This window comes from Solanum verrucosum, unplaced genomic scaffold (assembly GCF_900185275.1).
Source record: "Solanum verrucosum unplaced genomic scaffold, falcon-dt-bn FXZP01000234.1, whole genome shotgun sequence".
NCBI classification, from domain to species: domain Eukaryota; kingdom Viridiplantae; phylum Streptophyta; class Magnoliopsida; order Solanales; family Solanaceae; genus Solanum; species Solanum verrucosum.
The window spans coordinates 1,620,288-1,639,431 of record NW_026020440.1 but is presented as its reverse complement, the minus strand read 5'-3'; the positions used below and the strand labels follow the sequence as shown (position 1 = coordinate 1,639,431).

Genomic DNA, 19,144 nt, shown 5'->3' with positions numbered 1-19,144 from the left:
TTTTTGATTTAACGTGGAATGTCAAGGAGTCATTGATGATTCTCTATCATTTTACCTCGAGCTTTTGATTCTCTTTCATTACTAAATAATACAAAAGTTGACAAAATCATTACATAAGACCAAATAAGGTGAATAAAAAATTGTCATAAATCAATACAATGAACCAAAAGTGATAAAAATTGTCATAAATCAATACAATGAACCAAAAGTGAATTGCACGTAAGTCACAAAACTGCAAGTGTGATGAGAAAGTTTAGTCACATAATATAGCCTTGAAATCTAGCATTTAAATTCTAAGAAAAGATTTGATCCTACAAAGTACTACTATATTTCAAAAATTTACAAACCTTTTGCATCAGGGAGTGAAGAAAAGAACCCAACTAAACAACCAAATGAAAAATAACTACAAACTTTTCTCTCGAATTTTAAGATTTCATAAACGCAATGACTCCGTCTACAGTCTGTTCGCGAACACTCTGAATCTGTAGTGTGACGGACAATAAAACTTCAGCAAACTCTTGATTGTCACTTGTAGCTGCAGTATGTATTGGCATGTAACCATCCTGATTAGCGATAGTAAAATCAGCTCTAACTTATAGTAAGCATTAAACAACTTCTGCATAACCTTTACGAGCAGCAACGAGCAAATGAGTTATTTCACCACACCACATTCCTTTACCAACCTTAACATTGACAGTATCCCCTGCCTTGAGACAATGAAAAGAATCGACTGTCGCAACTGCTAGCAGAGGACACATATTATGATCTCCTATTTGAGCATCAAAATTAGCATGGTGTTCTACCAAAACCTTAATCGCATCTTCCTGGCTGTGATCTACAACGCATATAAATGGTGTTCCAACATCACTTCGCAAATCAACGTCTACACCTATCGGCAGAAACAATTTAACCAATTCAATATGTCCATTTCCTGCATCATTAAATGGACAAAATAAAACACATAACATCAAAGGAATATCACTTCAACCAAAGAATATCAAGAACAAAATTAGTAACACTTTTCTCACATTTTACCCTATAATTCTAACACCAAAGATCCTTAAAAGAAAAGGGAAGAAAGTAATCGAAACTTACCTAAGATTTTGAACGATATTGAGACTGATTGATGCCAATTTAGAGCTCACTGAAACCCTAACAAGTTTTTGATTTTTTTCATGTCGAGCGTGGAGACCATAGAATGAAATGGGTTAGGTTTATTTAAGTGGGTGGGGTTTTCTAGTTTTCAATTGGGTCGGGTTGGTGAAAAGTTATTGGGTGGGGGTATTTTAAGAACCACATGGCATTTTCTCAAATTAAAGCATAAAAAAATGAATTTTTAATTCATTAAATAAAGGGGCTTATATGAGCCATTTCTATAACGGCAGGGGCATATATGAGCCATTTTTTAAACGGAGGGTATATCAACTCTAAATCATAAAGTTCAGGGATAACTCATACCCTTCTCCCTTTATTTTTTGAAGCTTCTCCAATATTTACAACATATGCGGTTGAAGTAGACACTTCAAGAACTACTTTTGTTAGAGAAGTTTCTAATTACAATATTGACATTACTGGTCAACTATCAACCAATACTCTCAACTCATGACATCTCTAAACTTATATCAATTTCATTTATATATAAAATAGCCACTTAACAAAAAGAAAAAAACACTAGAAATAATATCAATAAACTCATAAAATTATAAATATGAACAATTTTTTATAATATAAAAAAAGACTAATAAAGAGTGAGCACAATTCTTGATCTCACAAATACAGACATAAAGTATATTTTAAGTTTTAAAGTTGAAATGAACCCTAATTAAAAAGCTACTCACAATAATAGTATCATACACATAAAATCTATCTATTTGCATCCTTTTTATTTATTTATTATCTAAACCTAATATCTCCTATCAAATGCAATTTTACATTAAACAAAATTACATCATATAATTTATACTCCAAATAACCTTTTTTTAGGTGAACATTTTACCATAAGTTATCTTAAATAATCACTAATTACAAGTATTAATATACTAAATTATAAGTAATACAAATTAGTAGTATTAATAATATTTTCTTATGATTCTACTCATTAAATATGAATTCAATTGCATCCAAGAATAGGATTTAAGGGTTAATGAAATGCGTTGAGATTCATGGAGTCTCGGGATCAAATCACAATAGAGATAATAAACACTACTCCCTCTGTCCAACAATAGTTGTCCACTATACTATTTTGGGATGTCCAATAATACTTATCCACTTTATGAAATCAATTGATAATTTTACCCTTAGTTCCTAATTTACCCTTATCATTAATTATACAGTCATTTCTCTATTACATTTTTCAAGACACTATATTTATTATATTTAAATATCGATATAATAAAATTACCTTTCTATTCATAATTTCTTAAAAAGTGTACAATGTCAATAGTAGACAAGTATTATTGAACGGAAGGAGTAGTAATTATTTTTCATGAACTAGAATTACTTGGTGGAAATTTCAAAAAGATTTACTACAAGGGTCTAAGTGTTAAAAGATAAACATAAAGGAGTGGTTTGCAAAAAATGAGGAACATGCTGCTTTCTTCACTATATCCCGCCCGACTTTATTTCTTAAAACCCTAATCTTCAAAATTTCCGCTTCTTTAAGCTTTCTGCTCTCGATCTTCCCAGGTATGTTCTCTAATGGAGGTTACATAAATCGTTTTTTTTTCTCGCTTTAATTGATATAATCATCATTACATCGTCTAAATATAGTTCAACTTTTTCCTTCTTTCCCATTTACCTTGCTTGTCAATGCAAAAATGTCCGGGTTGTATAAATTAATGTCACTAAAATTGTGCAAAGTTGCTTTGTTTACTGTTCTAGCTGATCAAGCTACGTTTTGTGACTGAAATTGGCTTTGCAACTGAATAATTACAAGAGTTGAAGATTTTTCTCCTTTTTCTTTTCCCGTTTTGCCCCTAGAGAGAATGTATGAATTGTTTTAAGTTAGTGTTGTTTTCAATTATCTGCAGGAAGTGCTTGTTTTTTGTTCTTGTCAGTCAATTTACAGTAGTTTTCCTTTTCAGGAACAATGAGTCGGTCGAGTAGGACACTTTATGTTGGCAATCTTCCTGGTGATGTTCGTGAGCGTGAAGTGGAAGATCTGTTTCACAAGGTGCTTATACTCGAGATGGATCCCTACGATCTTTGATATCATTTCATTATGCTTCAATACAAAAAGATTTTTTTTGAGTGAAATGGGTATAAATAGAGTGGAATGGATATAGGGAATTCAGTATACCCAATCTCAACTAGTTTGCGATTGAGGTGTATCATTGTTAAGTTTTTGGAGTATTTTTTGTCAGGCTTGTGCAAATGTGTAATTGTTCTATCACAATTTAACAGATTTCAACTCTTAGAAACTTATAAAAAATTTGATGTGTGAGTGCAGTATGGCCCGATAGCTCATATTGAGCTGAAAATTCCACCAAGACCCCCTGGTTATGCTTTTGTTGAGGTGAGTTTGAGATGCCTTGGTTTAGATGGATTTCATTAGATCAGGATGCTCTGTGTCTTTTAAAAAGCTATTCTGACCTTTTTATTGGTGGCAAACTTTTAACAGTTTGAAGAGGCTCGCGATGCTGAAGATGCTATTCGTGGTCGTGATGGCTATGATTTTGATGGGCACCGTCTGCGGGTCAGTCATACTTATAGTAGCATATAATCTACATAAGGTTACTTGTATTTTCCTTGTTGGATGTTGATTCTATTACAATTGCTCATACTGGCAGGTTGAGCTTGCACATGGCGGGCGTGGTAACTCATCATCAAATGATCGTTATGGTGGCAGCGGCGGTGGTGGTGGCGGCGGCCGTGGTCAGCGTGGTGGAGGAGTGTCCAGACGTTCTGATTTTCGAGGTGTGTCTTATGGTTTATGTGCTTTGTACATTGTAATACATGTTATATCTTTCTTATGTTTTGATATCTTTTGTTGTATTTCAGTGTTAGTTACAGGATTACCCCATTCAGCATCGTGGCAGGATCTCAAGGTGAGTCTCTGTCTTTGAGTTGTGAATAATAGGGACATACCAAGAAAGTGATCCTCCTTTCCCCCCTCAAAAATTATTCTGTAATTTCTGAATGTTGGTAACTTTTATTTCTTATGTAGGATCACATGCGTCGTGCTGGGGATGTTTGTTTCTCCCAAGTTTTCCGTGATGGGAGTGGTAAGATTTTAAACAGCGAAAGACAGATTTATTTGTTCTCTTTGAACTGGTATAATGATTTAAATGTCTAGCATACCTAACTCCTCCATGTGGAATGGGAACCTGCAATGACACACCAAGCAATGCGTTTCTGATGTGAGCCTACAATGGTACTCAACAATTGTACTGATGATTTGGAAAAAGACCCTGTATACAAACTGTATACCAAAAGATGGAGAATTTTACAGTAACACACTATTTCTTTTCTTGCTTATCGTGGTTGACCTGTCTTAGCAATAGGTTAAGGATGAACTTTTCTTTATATCATAGTGTAAAGTAGTGAGTTTATGATTAAGTAGTATATTAAGGGTGCAAGTCTATCATTGCTTATTATTACTGTCATTCTTTCCATGTTTAGAGCTTTGGTAATAACTGTGGGTTCATACCTGGGATATCTGATGAATTTGGAAAAATACATAGGAGATCTATGACTCATAATTTGGGTTTTCAGGTTTCTCGCTTTTGGTTTCTCTTATATAAGCTGATAAGTCTTTCTTTGTCTAGAAAAATGTTTATAGAAGGAAAAATAATATAGGAGAAATCGTCTCTTCAGAAAAATATAGAGGAAATAATCATCGACATATTAATAATAATATTACTTGATGAAAACAGGATAAGATCATGACAAACTGGAGGGGAAAATATGCAGGTGGAGCAAAAAATTGGGAGGACAGATGGCAAACTAAAGATATAAAAGAAACACCGAGTAGGAAAGAAGCACAAGTGTGGTGGGTTATGGTTCCTCGGGGGGGGGGGGGGACCAGTGTCGCTGCAAGCTTGAGGGCGGGGGTGGGTCAAAAACCTATAGGTGTTGGGGCATCATTGGTTGGTGGCTGGGTGAGGGCAAGATAAGTTCTGCTCTCAGGAAGAAATGGTGAAAAAGACGAAGAAATATGTTCATTTTTGTTGTCTTCCCATTTAAGAATGTCTTGCCCTTGCCCATGTATTGTCCTCTTTTGCTCTACTAATACAATTTTGTTTTTAAATTGGATTATGATCCTGCTATTTATCCCACTTTTTCTGGGGACAATATCATCCCTTAAGACAAATTAAAAGCTGGTAATCGACGGTGCTGCCTAATGATGGGTGGGTGGGTGGTTGGATAAATTTGTTTAGGCTAATCTGATGCACCTGATGACCCCATTAGCTTGCATAGTGTTTTGCTTGGGATTTCTTTCCCCTTTTCTTTTTGAATTTTATTTTGGTACAACTGTTTGAAGTCTTTAACTAGAGGCTAACCTAGTGTGCCAAAATGTTCCCACACAATTTTCTCCTCTATGATTTATTTCTACTCTTTCTGATCATGTGCAGAACTTGTCATATTGGAGGGTCCTCTTTTTATTTTTTAAGGGAATGAAAATTAGGTGGAAGCAAATATCATTTGATGAAGCCGAGAAAACTTGGTTTTTGAATCTTTTTTATTTATATTTTTTGATTCCTTTTGGTTTCAGTAAACATTTTGGTGCGATTTGCAAAAGACAAATTTTGTTTTAAGCAACAGTTGTTTTTAGTTTTCTGTAAAACTTCACCATAAATTTTTCTAATCCAAGTTCACCAAAAACTATTGTAATCTAACTATTCCGAAACTTTTCTGATCCCATATTGGCACACAAAATCATTCTTTGCCTTAATTTGTAAGTGCACAATGCTTATTTTAACTCTGTAGGAAGCATTTTGATCTTCATATTACTTTGTCATTTCTGTTCCATAAGTTATTCTGATGTTGACAACTTTGTTTGGAATTTCAGGCACCACTGGTATAATTGATTATACAAACTATGATGACATGAAATATGCTGTAAGCCATCTTCTCTTTTCTCCTTCCCTTTAGTTGGGTTTCCTTCACCTTGATGCTGTTTACAATATTTGTTTTTTTCCTTTATACAACTAAGAGGTGCAGCTAATATTATCCTTTCATGTGTATAGATCAAAAAGCTTGATGACTCTGAGTTTCGGAATGCCTTTTCTCGTGCGACAATTCGAGTATGACACATACATTTTTCAATTTCTTCAATTATCATGTTGATGCCGTCTTTTGGTATTCTAAAATCCTCCATCTTCTGCAGGTTAAGGAATATGACCGCAGTCGAAGCCGCAGCCGCAGTCGGAGCCGTTCTTACTCCAAAGGAAAGAGTGTTAGTCGAAGCCGTAGCCGTAGCCGAAGTCGTAGCAAGAGCAAAAGGTCTAACACATTACACATATGTCTGGACTAGTGGTTTTACTTTAATGCAAATAGGGCCTTATTAATATCTGTCTTAGCAGCAAATCTCCTAAAGTTAAGTCTTCAAAGCGCTCAAGATCTCGTTCAAGGTCTGTGTCTTCTCGGTCTCGTTCTGGGTCAAAAGGACGTCCTGTCTCAAGGTAATATTCTGCTTTCTCTTTCTGTTCTTGTGGCGGGATGGGTATAAAAGCATTACATAGTACAAGGTTAATATTTACATAAACTGCAAATCTTTTTATTCTTTATTATTTATTAGAATTCTTTCAATTTCTCAAGTTGTTCTTCGTACTTGAATTATTGTTGATGTAAGATCTTTAAATCTAAAATGCTCTTGCAGTTGATTACTTTGCCTTTTATCTTCTATCTTATTGTTAGTTTGATGTGCTCACTGCAAAGCTCACATGGAAATGGCATAGACTCCCTGGTGCTTTAGTCTTCTTTGTTTAACTTGTCCTTAATGCTTTCCCCTTTTTCTTTCTAAAAAATATAGCAATGAGAAGCTGTTAGTCTCATATATCATGCATAAAACTCCAAATCCAATCCTAATTGTTTGAATTATATTGTCCCTTCAACACAATCTTCTGGTAATTTGTCAAATGGTGGTATTATGGTTTAGGGTAAGTTGTAGAATACAACTTTGCAAAGGTTGCATTTTCTGGCGGCAATCTAATTTGGTAATGTGTAGTTCTGCATACTCTAGTGGGACAATGTATAGTTACATTTATGTTACTTTCTTCTGCTTCAGGAAGGATTTTAAGGGGTTTAGAACTTGCAATGGCATTATCAAACCATTAGAATGAACAAATGATTATGAAAAATATGGTTTCTCACTTCTTTTCTTCATTTTTCTTTCCCCTATGAAACAAGAATTCATATTCATTTGTTTCCTGCTATTTCAGGATTTTCCAACTATGTTTGCTGATCAATGTGTAACCATTCAGTAGAAACTGGTCACCTAGATAGGTGCATGTCTGTTAAAACTAAATTAGAAATTGGAAAGGTTTAGGACTGAGCAAAAAAGAAGAAAAGTTTAGTGTTTTAAGCGGAGAATTGGTTCATTTCCTTTAATTATTTTTGGAACTGTATTCTAGGGAAAGCATACTGCCTTATCAAGGTGTCGTCTTTTATCATTCTTTTATAAGTATGAAAAGTCACCTTGTTTGTTTTTCTAGATTTTGGATATGTGCGGCGGTTTGTGGATTTGCATATTAGGATCTTGAGTGGATAATGGTCTTGCCTGCAACTCTTTTTGTTGTGGAGGTACGATGTTTTCTAGATGGCAGCTTTGGGTCTTTTTATGATGTCTCTATTCTAATGAGCATCGTGAAATGTTCCATGGGTGCTAGATTGGGATCATGAAGATCATGGATTCTATGGTGGAGCTGGACTGGGGAACTAACTGCCACCTGAATTTGGATCACCACTTATTTTTTGGTAGAAGCATGTTCTAACAAAGCGAAATAAAGACTAGTTCATTCTTTTGGTATCCTGCTAATTGGTCTCTGTGACTGCACAAATTTAAAATATTACGTAGTCTTAATGGTGTAACTTGCATTGCTTTATACTTGCCATATTTTCCACTCTGGATTCTGCCAAATTGCTACTTTCATTATGGTCATGCTGAGGTGGAAGTGAAATCAAAGCAGTTGTGGAGGAAACTTGATAAGTGGCGGTACTGGGATATTAAATTAAGTTCTTTCTGGAAATTTTGCAGATCTCCATCAAGGTCCAGATCGCCAGCACCAGCTGTAAGTCAAATCTATGTTTTGAAGTAAATGGTATACCTCAAAATTCAAACATATTGGGATCATCCGTTTTGTCTTTCTATGTCCTCTCTTTTTTGTGCTTATCTGGCCTTTTGTATTCTCTCTTTCCTTTGTCTACATAACTATTGCTTTGTATTATGACTTGGTTAATTACAGCGTTCAAAACCGTTGAGCAAAAGTCCCAAAAGACGCACTCCCAGCAGTAGCCCCAAAAGACGCACTCCAAGCAGAAGCCCAAGCCGGAGTAGGAGCCGTAGCCGGAGTTTGTCCAGGTCTTACTTCTGTGGCTTGTCGTATATTTTTCAATTTTGATCATTTTGTTTAATTTTTTCCCGTGTTTTTTTTACAGGTAAGATTGTTGGAGTCATCAGTGATTGAGGGTGCCATCATAGTGTTTGAGCAGCACGGTCCACAGTCCCGGAGGAGTCTGTTGCTCTGCTTACATCAAAATATTTCTGTGTCATTGAATCATGTCAAGACTGTAATAATTATTTTTACTTAATTTTGTATCTCTTAAGACTTGGTAAAAGACTGCAATATAGTAGATTTTACAGCCTTTCTAAACTGCGCGATATTGTGAAAAACAGAATTTAATTTCCTTTTTTTGCAGATTATTGTTGGTCGTCTACAGATGGCTCTGGTATTCATTTCTTCAGTGCTACTTAATTGTTTTTCATTTATGGGCGTGATCAATTAACATGGGTATCATGATCCATATGCACTTCATTTATTTTTCTTTAAGGGGTGCGCAAAGTTGATCGTGAACTAGTAAAAGTGAAGGGAGGGGGTATTATTTAGCTTTGCTCGTAGTAATCCATTGTTTTTGTTTATGAAATAAGGTGATGATGCCACAGAGTCAATTTCAAGAATTTGATTCAAACGATACGTTGCAAGGTGAGACAATATTAAAGTATGTGATCTTTGATATGGAAAACTGGGATGTGAAGATACGTTTGTTCTTTTCATTGAAGAGAATAATATATATATGTGGAGGAGAATGAGTGAGATTTTAGGCAAATGGGAACTAGACGTCCCAATATTGATGAGGTTCGTTATTGGGGAAAGTGGGTCATAAGTTGCCTGCATTTCTTTATCTTTTTTTCTTTTCAAAATAATAGCAGTGAGAGATTTGGTTTTGTAATCGTTTACAAACTTATTTTAGTGTTTGGTACGAAGCAGAATACTTATCATGAAAAATGTTTTCTTTGAATGAGTTGATTTTTTAAGGCCAAACACATATGGAGACCCTTAAACTTGTTCTTAATTTTCATTTTGACACTCTAACTCAACTTTGTTCTATTTTAATCCTTCAATTCCAATTTTTATGTTCCATTTGACACTTTTTTTCAAATAATCAACAATGTGGGATGTGTGTACTTCACATGCCATGACATGACACAAAAACCAATTAAAAACACATACACAACTCCTCTAACTTGTCCCCATTTTTCATTTTGTCATGCTAACTTAGCCTTGTTCCATTTTAATCTTTCAACTATAATTTTTATAGTATCATTTAAACACAAAATACTAAATTTATGATTTCTTTATTTTTATTTATGTTCTTCATTTCCACTTTTTCATTTTAAAAATCAAACGTCATATCTTTTATTTTTAAAAAAATAATAATAATGGATGAACATCATTTTTTTTAAAATATTCTTTTTTAGAATTTCTGTACATTATTGTGTGAAAAAATAATCGACGAAAGTGTGTTGATTTTCTTTTTAAATCAATCAATTAAATTAAATAACACCGCATTTTTTTTCCATATCTAGTCTATTTGGACTAACTCAAATATCAGCTTTCTAATTTTTCATTCAACTAAATACGAGTAAAAAAAAAACTCATGTTCATTGCTAATTATAACACTACAAAAAAATGTTGAAACTCGATAGACTTCGTTGGGTTGTCATTGATTTTCTTAAGAAAGAAAATCGACGCACTTTCGTCGGTTATTTTTCACGCAAAAATATAGGAAAACTCTTAAAAAGAAATTGTTACTTTTTTTAAAAAAAATTAATCAATGATCATCTGTCAATTTTAATTTTTTACAATAACTAACGGATGAACGCCGATTTTTAAAATGCAAAATTGCAGTTGAATAACATATATAGAAATATCGAAATAATAAAATTAGTATTTTGTGTTTAATGGTACATTAAAAAAATAGAGTTGAAGGGTAATCTGTTATTATTTTTTTAATGAAAAAGGCTAAAAAATATCCCTAATTACAATAATCTTTTATTGTTTAATGTCTTTCACTCTCTTAGAGAAAGTGTGATGCACACACTCTGTCACATCACTTAGAAGTGCCACAATAGAACATAAAAATTGGAGTTGAAGGGTTAAAGTAGAATAAGATTGAGTTGGAGTGCCAAAATGAAATTTAGTGACAAGTTTAAAGGTCTACATATGTGTTTGACCATTTTTAATCTATTTTTTAGAATTTGGTAAGTAATTAAAAAAATAGTAGCTGAAAAGCATTTAGATATAATCTAGTAAACGGTAGAAATGGGGAGTGGGGCCTCGAGAGGTGGCGGGGTAGGATTGTCAAGGACTAGGGGTTGGAGCGTCAGGTGGGTGAGAAGGATAAGAGTCTCACTTATAGAATTTGTTTTTTCTACTTCCATTAAGAAAATTATTTTCGAAAATAAGCAAAGTCGACTTATCTCAAAAATATTTTCCTTTCATGCCAAAGATACCCTTATGTCTCTTTCAAAAGTTCAAAGGGCATTTAAGCAATCAATTTGAAGTCAACATGATACCTACGTAGGCATTTGGCCATGCGATACCATATCACGATATGATTTCGTGAGATGGAATCAGTGTTTGGACATGCGATTTTATGCTGATTCCATCTCATGATTCCATATCATGAGATGTGATTCCATATTCTTCAAAAACCATGATATGAAATTATATGGGAATTCCATATCATGATTTGAGATATTTTAATAAAAATTGATCCGCGAGTTTATATTTTGTTAATACCACCCCACATTTATATCTACTAACCATTTATTTCATATGTAAATAAAATTCATAATCACATCATTACTTTTTTAAAATTTATTATTCTCACCGACATAAAATTTATTATTCTCACCAACATATAGTCACTTTAACTCACACCAACCAATTGTTGAGTAATAAATTTATTTTATGGCTTTAATAAGTGCACATTTATATTTTATGTGTAAGTTATTAGTATTTAGTTACATATTTCTTATCAACATTATTTAAAGAGATAATATTTATTTTATGACTTTGCATTGTCTTGGAAGCACTATTTTTATGAGGTGCATTCTATAATGCTTCCAATTTATTTTATGTTTACTAAACTAATATTGATGTATTTTTTATTTGGTAGGATTGTGTTGGTGCGATTGATGGAACATTTATAGAAGGGGAGGTTCCTAAAACGGTGTAACAAGCATATCGTAATCGCAAAGGAAGAACATCACAAAATGTCTTATGTGCTTGTAATTTTGATATACGATTTACCTTTGTTGTTGCTGGTTGGGAAGGTACTACACATGATAATAAAGTACTTGAGAATGCACTTGTTGAACTAACGTCACAATTTCCATTTCCGCCACATGGTAACTTTAAATTACATCCTTAGAATAAATATTATTTATTTACAAAAACCTGTCTCATTTACGTCACATATGCTTTTAGTAATTCTTTATAAAATGTTTGTTGGTAGATAAATATTATGTTGTTGATGCTGGTTTCCGAAACACAAAAGGATTTTTAGCTCCATACAAAGAACTGCGCTATCATTTGCAAGATTACCGAGGAAGTGAAAGAGAGCCTCAAAATGCCAAAAAATTGTTTAATTATAGGCATTCATCTCTGCACAATGTGATTGAACGGACTTTTGGAGCTTGGAAAAATAGATTTAAAATACTGAAACAAAGCATGAACATTATGATATTGATATACAAATGAAAATTGTCATAGTTTGTGCAGTGTTACATAATTATTTGCGAGAATACCAAAGTATTGATGAAATATTTATGGTCTATGAGCATGAAAATATAGTTGCGGATGATATTGACCAACAAATGGCTCAAAGTAACAATGTTGGTTCGTCTTTTCGGTCACATGATCGACAAATGCAAGTTCAACGTGAAGAAATTGTCCGTACTATGTGGGAGGATTATATTAAAGACTAGGACACTACAATTTATGTTCAATTTTTTTATTAAATTAAAGTTAGATGAAACAATTACTTAAGTGGAGAACAAATAGCTTTGTAATAATTTATTATGCGATTTTATAATTTTTTGTTTATTTGATAAGATTGAATAAACAATTGAGACTATTTTAATAGTTTTACAACTTATGAGATTTTTATGTTTATGAGAAAATATACAACACAAAAATTCCATATCGCATGTCCAAACAAAACTTCAATTTCATCTTATGATTTCATATCATGATACCATATCGCATGGCCAAACGGGCCCTAAATTTCTTTTGAAAAACCATATATAATATAGTATAATATTTCCTAGAATTGTACTGCTTTTGAAAAACCATATATAATATAGTATAATATTTCCTAGAATTGTACTTCTTTTGAAAAACCATATATAATATAGTATAATATTTCCTAGAATTGTACTTCTTTTAAAAAACCATATATAATATAGTATAATATTTCCTAGAATTGTACTTCTGAAAATCCTGAGGTGAGAAAACAATCACGTTACTCACTTACCAAATATATATATATATAAAAAAATACTTTTGAAATTCCTGAGGTGTGAAATGAATCACATTACTCACTTACCAAAATATATACATAAAATATTTTTGAAAGAATCACATAACTCACTGGCCAAGTATATAGTATAATCTATTAATTAATATAGCAAAAAAAAAAAAAGTAATATAAGGAATCTTTGTTAAAACAACTAACAACCAGGCACTGAAAACCATCCTCACACATTCCACAAACTTACAAAAAAAGCTTTCCCCTTTTGCCCACAAAATCACAAACCAAATTCTCATTCTTTGAGTTTGTTGCAAGTGTTGATGCTAATAAATTTGGTGTTTAATTCCATTGGATTGGGCAAAGATCTTGATTCTATACATCTTTTCGATGTCGAATTCATGTATAGTTGATGGGTTTTTCTCAAAACTCTCTGAGGATTTGGTTCTCAATATATTTTTCAAGCTAGAAGATGATCCAAGGAACTGGACTCGTTTATCTTGTGTTTCTACGAAATTTGCATTTCTGATTCATACTATTTGCTACAAATCGAAATGCTCTTTAACTATTCCTTCTGTTGTTTCCGATCTAGTAAGTTCTTCGACGTCTTCGTGTCCTCTGGGTGGGTGGTCTTCGCTTTACAAGCTAGCTGTATGCTGTCCGGGTCTTCATCAAGCTGGTGTTCTTCTGGAGAATTCTGATTTTGGGCTTGAACGTGAACTTGGCCCGGATGAGAATTATTTGGGTAGGGTTTTGCCTAAATCTGATAGTTTGCAGACCCAGCTAATGCCTTCTTCATCGAGTAATAATAATCGGAGTGATTCTGCTGAAGTTGCTGATTGTGGTTGGTCTTTGTTTGATGATCTTATGTTTGATACTGTTTATGATGCTTCTGAATCGACTTCAAATCAGATTGAGGTCGTCGAGGAGGAACCCTCAAATCTAGTGGTGACCCCCACAAGGTAAAATTACATACATCCTCTGTTTTATGTGTTTGCATTATGTAGTTTTCATGCTATTATGTATGTGTATTTGTTTTTTGCTTTCGGAAACAATGTGTCTACCTCTCTGTCGACGTAGATTGATTAGACAGAACATGACATAGCTTCATCTTATCAAGGAAATGACCTTTGATAGGACGCTAGGGAGAATACTGAATGGAAATGACCTTAGAAGGAAATGACCTTTGATAGGACGCAATGGAGAATACTGAATGACAGAGCTTCATCTTACCAAGGAAATGACCTTAGATAGGATGCTATGGAGGATACCGATAAGGTCAGGAGGTTAGTTAGATAGTTAAGCGTTGTTTCACATATTCGGGTAGGAGGTTAGTTAGATAGTTGAGCGTTTTTAATCAGACAACTGATAAGAGTAGGAGGTTAGTTAGATAGTTGAGCGTTGTTTACTCCTAAGGGTAGGAGGTTAGTTAGATAGTTGAGCATTGTTTCATGTATTCTTTTATGTTGTTAGCCGTCAGGATACTTGCCACCTCCCACTAGCAACAGTTACCAGGTAACTCTGTCTACCAAGGCTAGGATAGATGGGAAAATCACCTAGTGTTTTTGTCTCTGTTGAGTTTTGAACTTGAGACCTTATGGTTCTTAACCACTTCATTGACCACTAGGTCATACCCTTGTTTGCACGTCGATTATATTTTATTTGTAATGACTATTGGTTTAGGATGATTTGTATGTTATCTATGGTATTTTGTCATGACTTTCTTCATTTTAGTTATATTTTTTCTCTATATTGCTTTGGACTGTATTTTACTTGAGCTGAAGGTCTATCGGAAACAACTTCTTTACCTCTAAGGTAGTGGTAAGGTCTACGTGCATTCTACCTTCCATAAACTCCACTTAATTTGTGGGATTACACTGGGTATGTTGTTGTTGATGTATGTATTGATTTCTGTATGACTAATTGGTAGCAATTTGTTTTTTGGGCTGTATTCAGGCTTGCGAAGAGGCGAAAAATTTACAGATCGCCCTGTTCACATTTGGCTTCTGGGGTATGGAATTTGAGCCGTGAGCAGGGGAATAAGCTACTAGCGAGTAGATTCAAAGGGGATTGTTTGTACATATGTGATTGGCCTGGTTGTATTCACATGGAGGAGAAGAGGAATTACATGCTATTTCGTGGGATTTTCAAGAATTTCAAGCAGTCAAGGGTATGGAGGACGATTAATGATGGCAATAGGAAGAAGATCGATCTGAATTGTGCGTTTTGCTCAGCAAAACAGACATGGGATCTGCATTCAGCCTTCTGTTTGAGGAGGTATTTTGGGTACCATGATGATGGAGAACCAGTTGTTCGAGCTTATGTCTGTGAGAATGGCCATGTTTCTGGAGCATGGACTGATTGGCCATTATATACTTGAATTGGTTCTATACCAATTATGGGGTAATCGTGTTAACTTGAACTGATATTTTGGTGTTTTTGTGACTAGCATTTGGTTATTGTTTGCCATTTTAGGCTGTTTTGGGATTTATCTATGTTGTGATTGCTTACAATAGTTATTTGCCATATTTGCATTATAGAGTGTAACAGATGAAGTATTTATATTTATACGAGTTCTTCTTCATTTGATTCTTCTACTTATAGTGAATGTGAAATCCCGTTGAATGGTTGTCGTTCAGGAAGCTAATTTTCATTTTCGATTGAGAAAATGGCGGGCCTAATGAGCTCTCCATTATCGTCTCTTTGCTATGCTTTCATATAATCTACCATTTGGAATGAAGCTCGTAGGACTTTTGACTATGCAATAGTCATTTCATCTGGGGAAGAGAGAGAGAGAGAAAAAATGTTCGGTTGAAGCTCGACCTTATGATCTGAAATGAGTCGTAACGTGAGACACTTAGCTCACGATCAAAAACCTATCTCCACACCAAGCTCAGTTTAACCTGATCCGTCATGCTATGAAATGCACGGAGTTATTGTATGATATTGACATTATACAAAATGCTCCTCTTATGAAACTTAATGACGGTTAGGAGCTTGTTTGGATGGGCTTATAGTTTATACGTCAAAAGTCATAAGTTAGGAATTTTAATTTATTATTTTGACTTAAAAACACTTAAAAATAAGTCGATCAAAGCAGGCTCTAGATACATTTGAAGTATTTTCAAAAGCACATATAGGGTTGTGAAAGATATTGCTTATAAATTTATCAAATTTTAGGTTCTTTCATGTAGTGATATTGTGTTTTACCAGTTTTAGAAGATGATAGTTATAAGAAATCCTGATGTTAGTCAAGTTCTTTTTCTCTCTTGATAACGATGTGGTCAGATCCACTTGTATGTATGTATTTCAACTATTTCAATGAGTACATATTACTAAATAATTGCATCGACTAAGGTTTGGAGTTTGGACGGATGAAAAACTCACTTAGTATTTTCTTGTCTCTGATATAATTTGCACTCAGATCTTTCATAATTTCCATTCGACCGTACACTCGGTTCTCGATCGAATACTTATATTTGTGTGTGCCTGTGCAAGTTAAACTATGTCCTTAATACAATGATAGGTATTGTGAAAGCAATTCAAAGTGTGGTATACTTTGTATATACATACTGTTTTGAGTTATTTTTTATATTCAGTAATATTTTTTGTTCTGAAATATAATTACGTATTTAAGAACATAAGATTAAAAAAATATTATGCATATTCTATATATCTTTAATTCATTTTTTAAAAAACTTTTTAAAACTTCATTCCAAACTTCCTAAGATGCTAACACAGGGTCCTACTATTATTACAAAAGCTTATTGGTGGAGCAAGAAGGGGAATGAATCCCGCCCCGTGATCATGTCTCGAAGAAGGCAATTCACGAGGAAAAGTTCCATTCGGACATAGAATAGATGAGTGTGACACCAACACACATGCCAAATCAAACAAATATATTAGGCTGAAATCATACACGACCCTTAAAGTTGTCAGCATAATTCATCCAATCAAAACTAGTACCTATTGAACACCTAAAAATTCCTCCATTTTCCGTTCTCAAACTTCATTCATATTAAGAAAAACTGAATCTACGAATTAACTTTGTAAGAAGAAAGAAGATTTCGATATTGGAGTTTAAAAAGTTGGGCCGACGTCCGTCAGTTTCCTATTTCTGGTCATTTTAACCAAACATCATCACTCAAATTAAAATGTAAACCCATTAAATTTATTAAAGTGATATTAGAGAATTCTACAGAAATAACTTGACCACTCTCGATTTCTCTTCGCCGTCGTTCACTAACATTAATTTATTTTCCACAAACGTCGCTCCGCTAAGCTACACATACGTCATAATATTTCACCAGAGGCGTATCTAGGATTTTGGAATGATGGATGTACTATTATGAAAAGGTGGATCTAATCGGTTTGACATTTAGGTTTGTATCATTGACAACGGTTAAAATTTTAAATTTATAGGTCCAAAATTGAAATGATTAATTAATTAAAATGTCAAAAGTGCTACCAATAACCATTTAGAGAGGCGTTACCTAATTTTAGAAAAAATAATAATACAAGATAGATATAAAATTCAAATTTCTAATCTTACTAAGAGGTAAACCCAATCATCATTGCATTATATGATATTTCGATTGTGGGTTCACACATCTATATTTAATAAAAAAAATTAAAATATAATACTACTATATATGATTTCAGGAGAGGAGCATGAAATCACGTGAACCCAGTGATCCCCTCCTACATACGCCTATGTTAATTTCACTATTTATATCATGCTTAATCCCATAGTTTATAATAAGAAGAAAAAAAATGGATCTTGCTGGTGGAGTTGAGAACAGGGTGACAATCGTGAGCCGGGGAAAGAAGAAAGACCAAAGGGTTAGCTGGGTTGGGTTTGGGGAGGGGGCAAATTTTTCTTTTTCTTCTTTTAATTGATTAACATTTTGAATTATTAATAGTTGAAATTGTTTTTAATTTCTTAAATTGATTTTTTTTTATGATTAGATTGAACCCACATGCCACATGTCATAGTTTTATTTGTGACTTTTTCAAGAATCACATGCACATTATTTTTAAAGTTAGTTTCCATTTATGTTCCATAGATACATATTTATTTAATATTAAAGTGTCTAATAGGTACTAGTCCTAGTTAAAGTGTCTAAGTGAATAATAAGAATAACTTTAATTGATTGTAGATGACTTAAATCAATATATTATAACAAAGAAAGTATCAAAAACGAATCTCGACATTTTTAAATCAAGGAGATATTATATTGATTATTGACTCTGATTTTATATTAAAATTATGCATAGTTCTTTAAAGGCCTGTTTGAAAAGCCCACCCTGGTAGTTGGATTTGATGTAATTACACTGTCTGTCCTGTTTGGTTGGGCATGTAATTACCTGATCAACAAGTAATTCGGTGTAATTGGTAGAGTGTAAATACACTCTCCAATTCACAAGGAGAGGTTGTGAATTGATGGTAATTACATGGTGTAATTACAAGATGTTTATTTGTTAATTTCTTTCTTTTATTTTTGTTTTAATTTTTTTCGTTTTAATGTATTTTTATTTTTATTAATTTAAATTGTTTTGATTTATTATTCTAATACTATTTAAAAAAATATTTTTTTAATATCATTTATATACCATTTCCTTCTTATTCTCAACTTTTACTTTATGTGATTCCATGCAATTTTTTGTATCTTCTAAAAAAACCATCTAGTATAATTTTGTTAGTTGCTAATTTTTAAATTAAAGTAGAATTCATTTTTGAATAAAGATTATGAACTTATGTTTTTCTTTTCTTTTAAATCATATTTATGTATTTTATGTTGAAATGTGTCATAAGATGTTAAATTTTTGTTTTGAATTTTGAACTTATGTTATATTTTCCATTTCATTTGTTTTAGGAGTATTGACTCGATATTTTACATTAAGTGCTATTTTTTAAGTTAGACTTGATAGATTATCTTTTTGTCAAACGTTTTATAATTTTATGACATTATATTTATGATATTAATCTTTTTGTCAAACATGCATGTCATGATGTTCATGGAAATAATGTACTTTTAGTTTTTATAATTAATTTAATGAAAATATAAATCAATTATTTTTTATAATATTAGTTAAAAACATATGTTTATTAATTAATATATTTTCAAGAGACAATATATATCGTAAATATTTAATTTAATATCATTTA

At 33.0% G+C, this 19,144-nt stretch overlaps 2 protein-coding genes across 4 annotated transcripts; both read left to right on the top strand.

Annotated features, from left to right (window-relative positions):
- The first annotated feature begins 2,599 nt into the window (after window positions 1-2,599).
- LOC125808218 (serine/arginine-rich-splicing factor SR34-like) lies at window positions 2,600-8,873 on the top strand. Of its 3 annotated transcripts, none has more exons than XR_007441714.1 (14): window positions 2,600-2,685; window positions 3,084-3,172; window positions 3,449-3,514; window positions 3,620-3,694; window positions 3,789-3,915; window positions 4,000-4,046; window positions 4,166-4,223; window positions 6,011-6,060; window positions 6,189-6,245; window positions 6,329-6,444; window positions 6,525-6,623; window positions 7,656-7,743; window positions 7,830-8,231; window positions 8,406-8,502. XR_007441714.1 is itself a non-coding variant. In XM_049487942.1 (14 exons), exons 2-14 carry the CDS (start codon window positions 3,089-3,091, stop codon window positions 8,600-8,602), a joined length of 933 nt encoding a protein of 310 aa, XP_049343899.1. In that variant the 5' UTR covers window positions 2,600-2,685; window positions 3,084-3,088; the 3' UTR covers window positions 8,603-8,873. The 3 variants fall into 3 exon arrangements, 1 of the variants encoding a protein (XP_049343899.1); XM_049487942.1 differs by lacking the exon at window positions 7,656-7,743 and adding an exon at window positions 8,599-8,873 and having other exon boundaries at window positions 8,198-8,231; window positions 8,406-8,521; XR_007441713.1 differs by having other exon boundaries at window positions 7,656-8,231.
- Window positions 8,874-13,124: 4,251 nt separating this feature from the next.
- On the top strand, window positions 13,125-15,559 carry LOC125808217 (phytochrome A-associated F-box protein). The gene is made up of 2 exons (XM_049487941.1): window positions 13,125-13,937; window positions 14,932-15,559. Exons 1-2 carry the CDS (start codon window positions 13,366-13,368, stop codon window positions 15,353-15,355), a joined length of 996 nt encoding a protein of 331 aa, XP_049343898.1. The 5' UTR covers window positions 13,125-13,365; the 3' UTR covers window positions 15,356-15,559.
- Window positions 15,560-19,144: the final 3,585 nt, after the last annotated feature.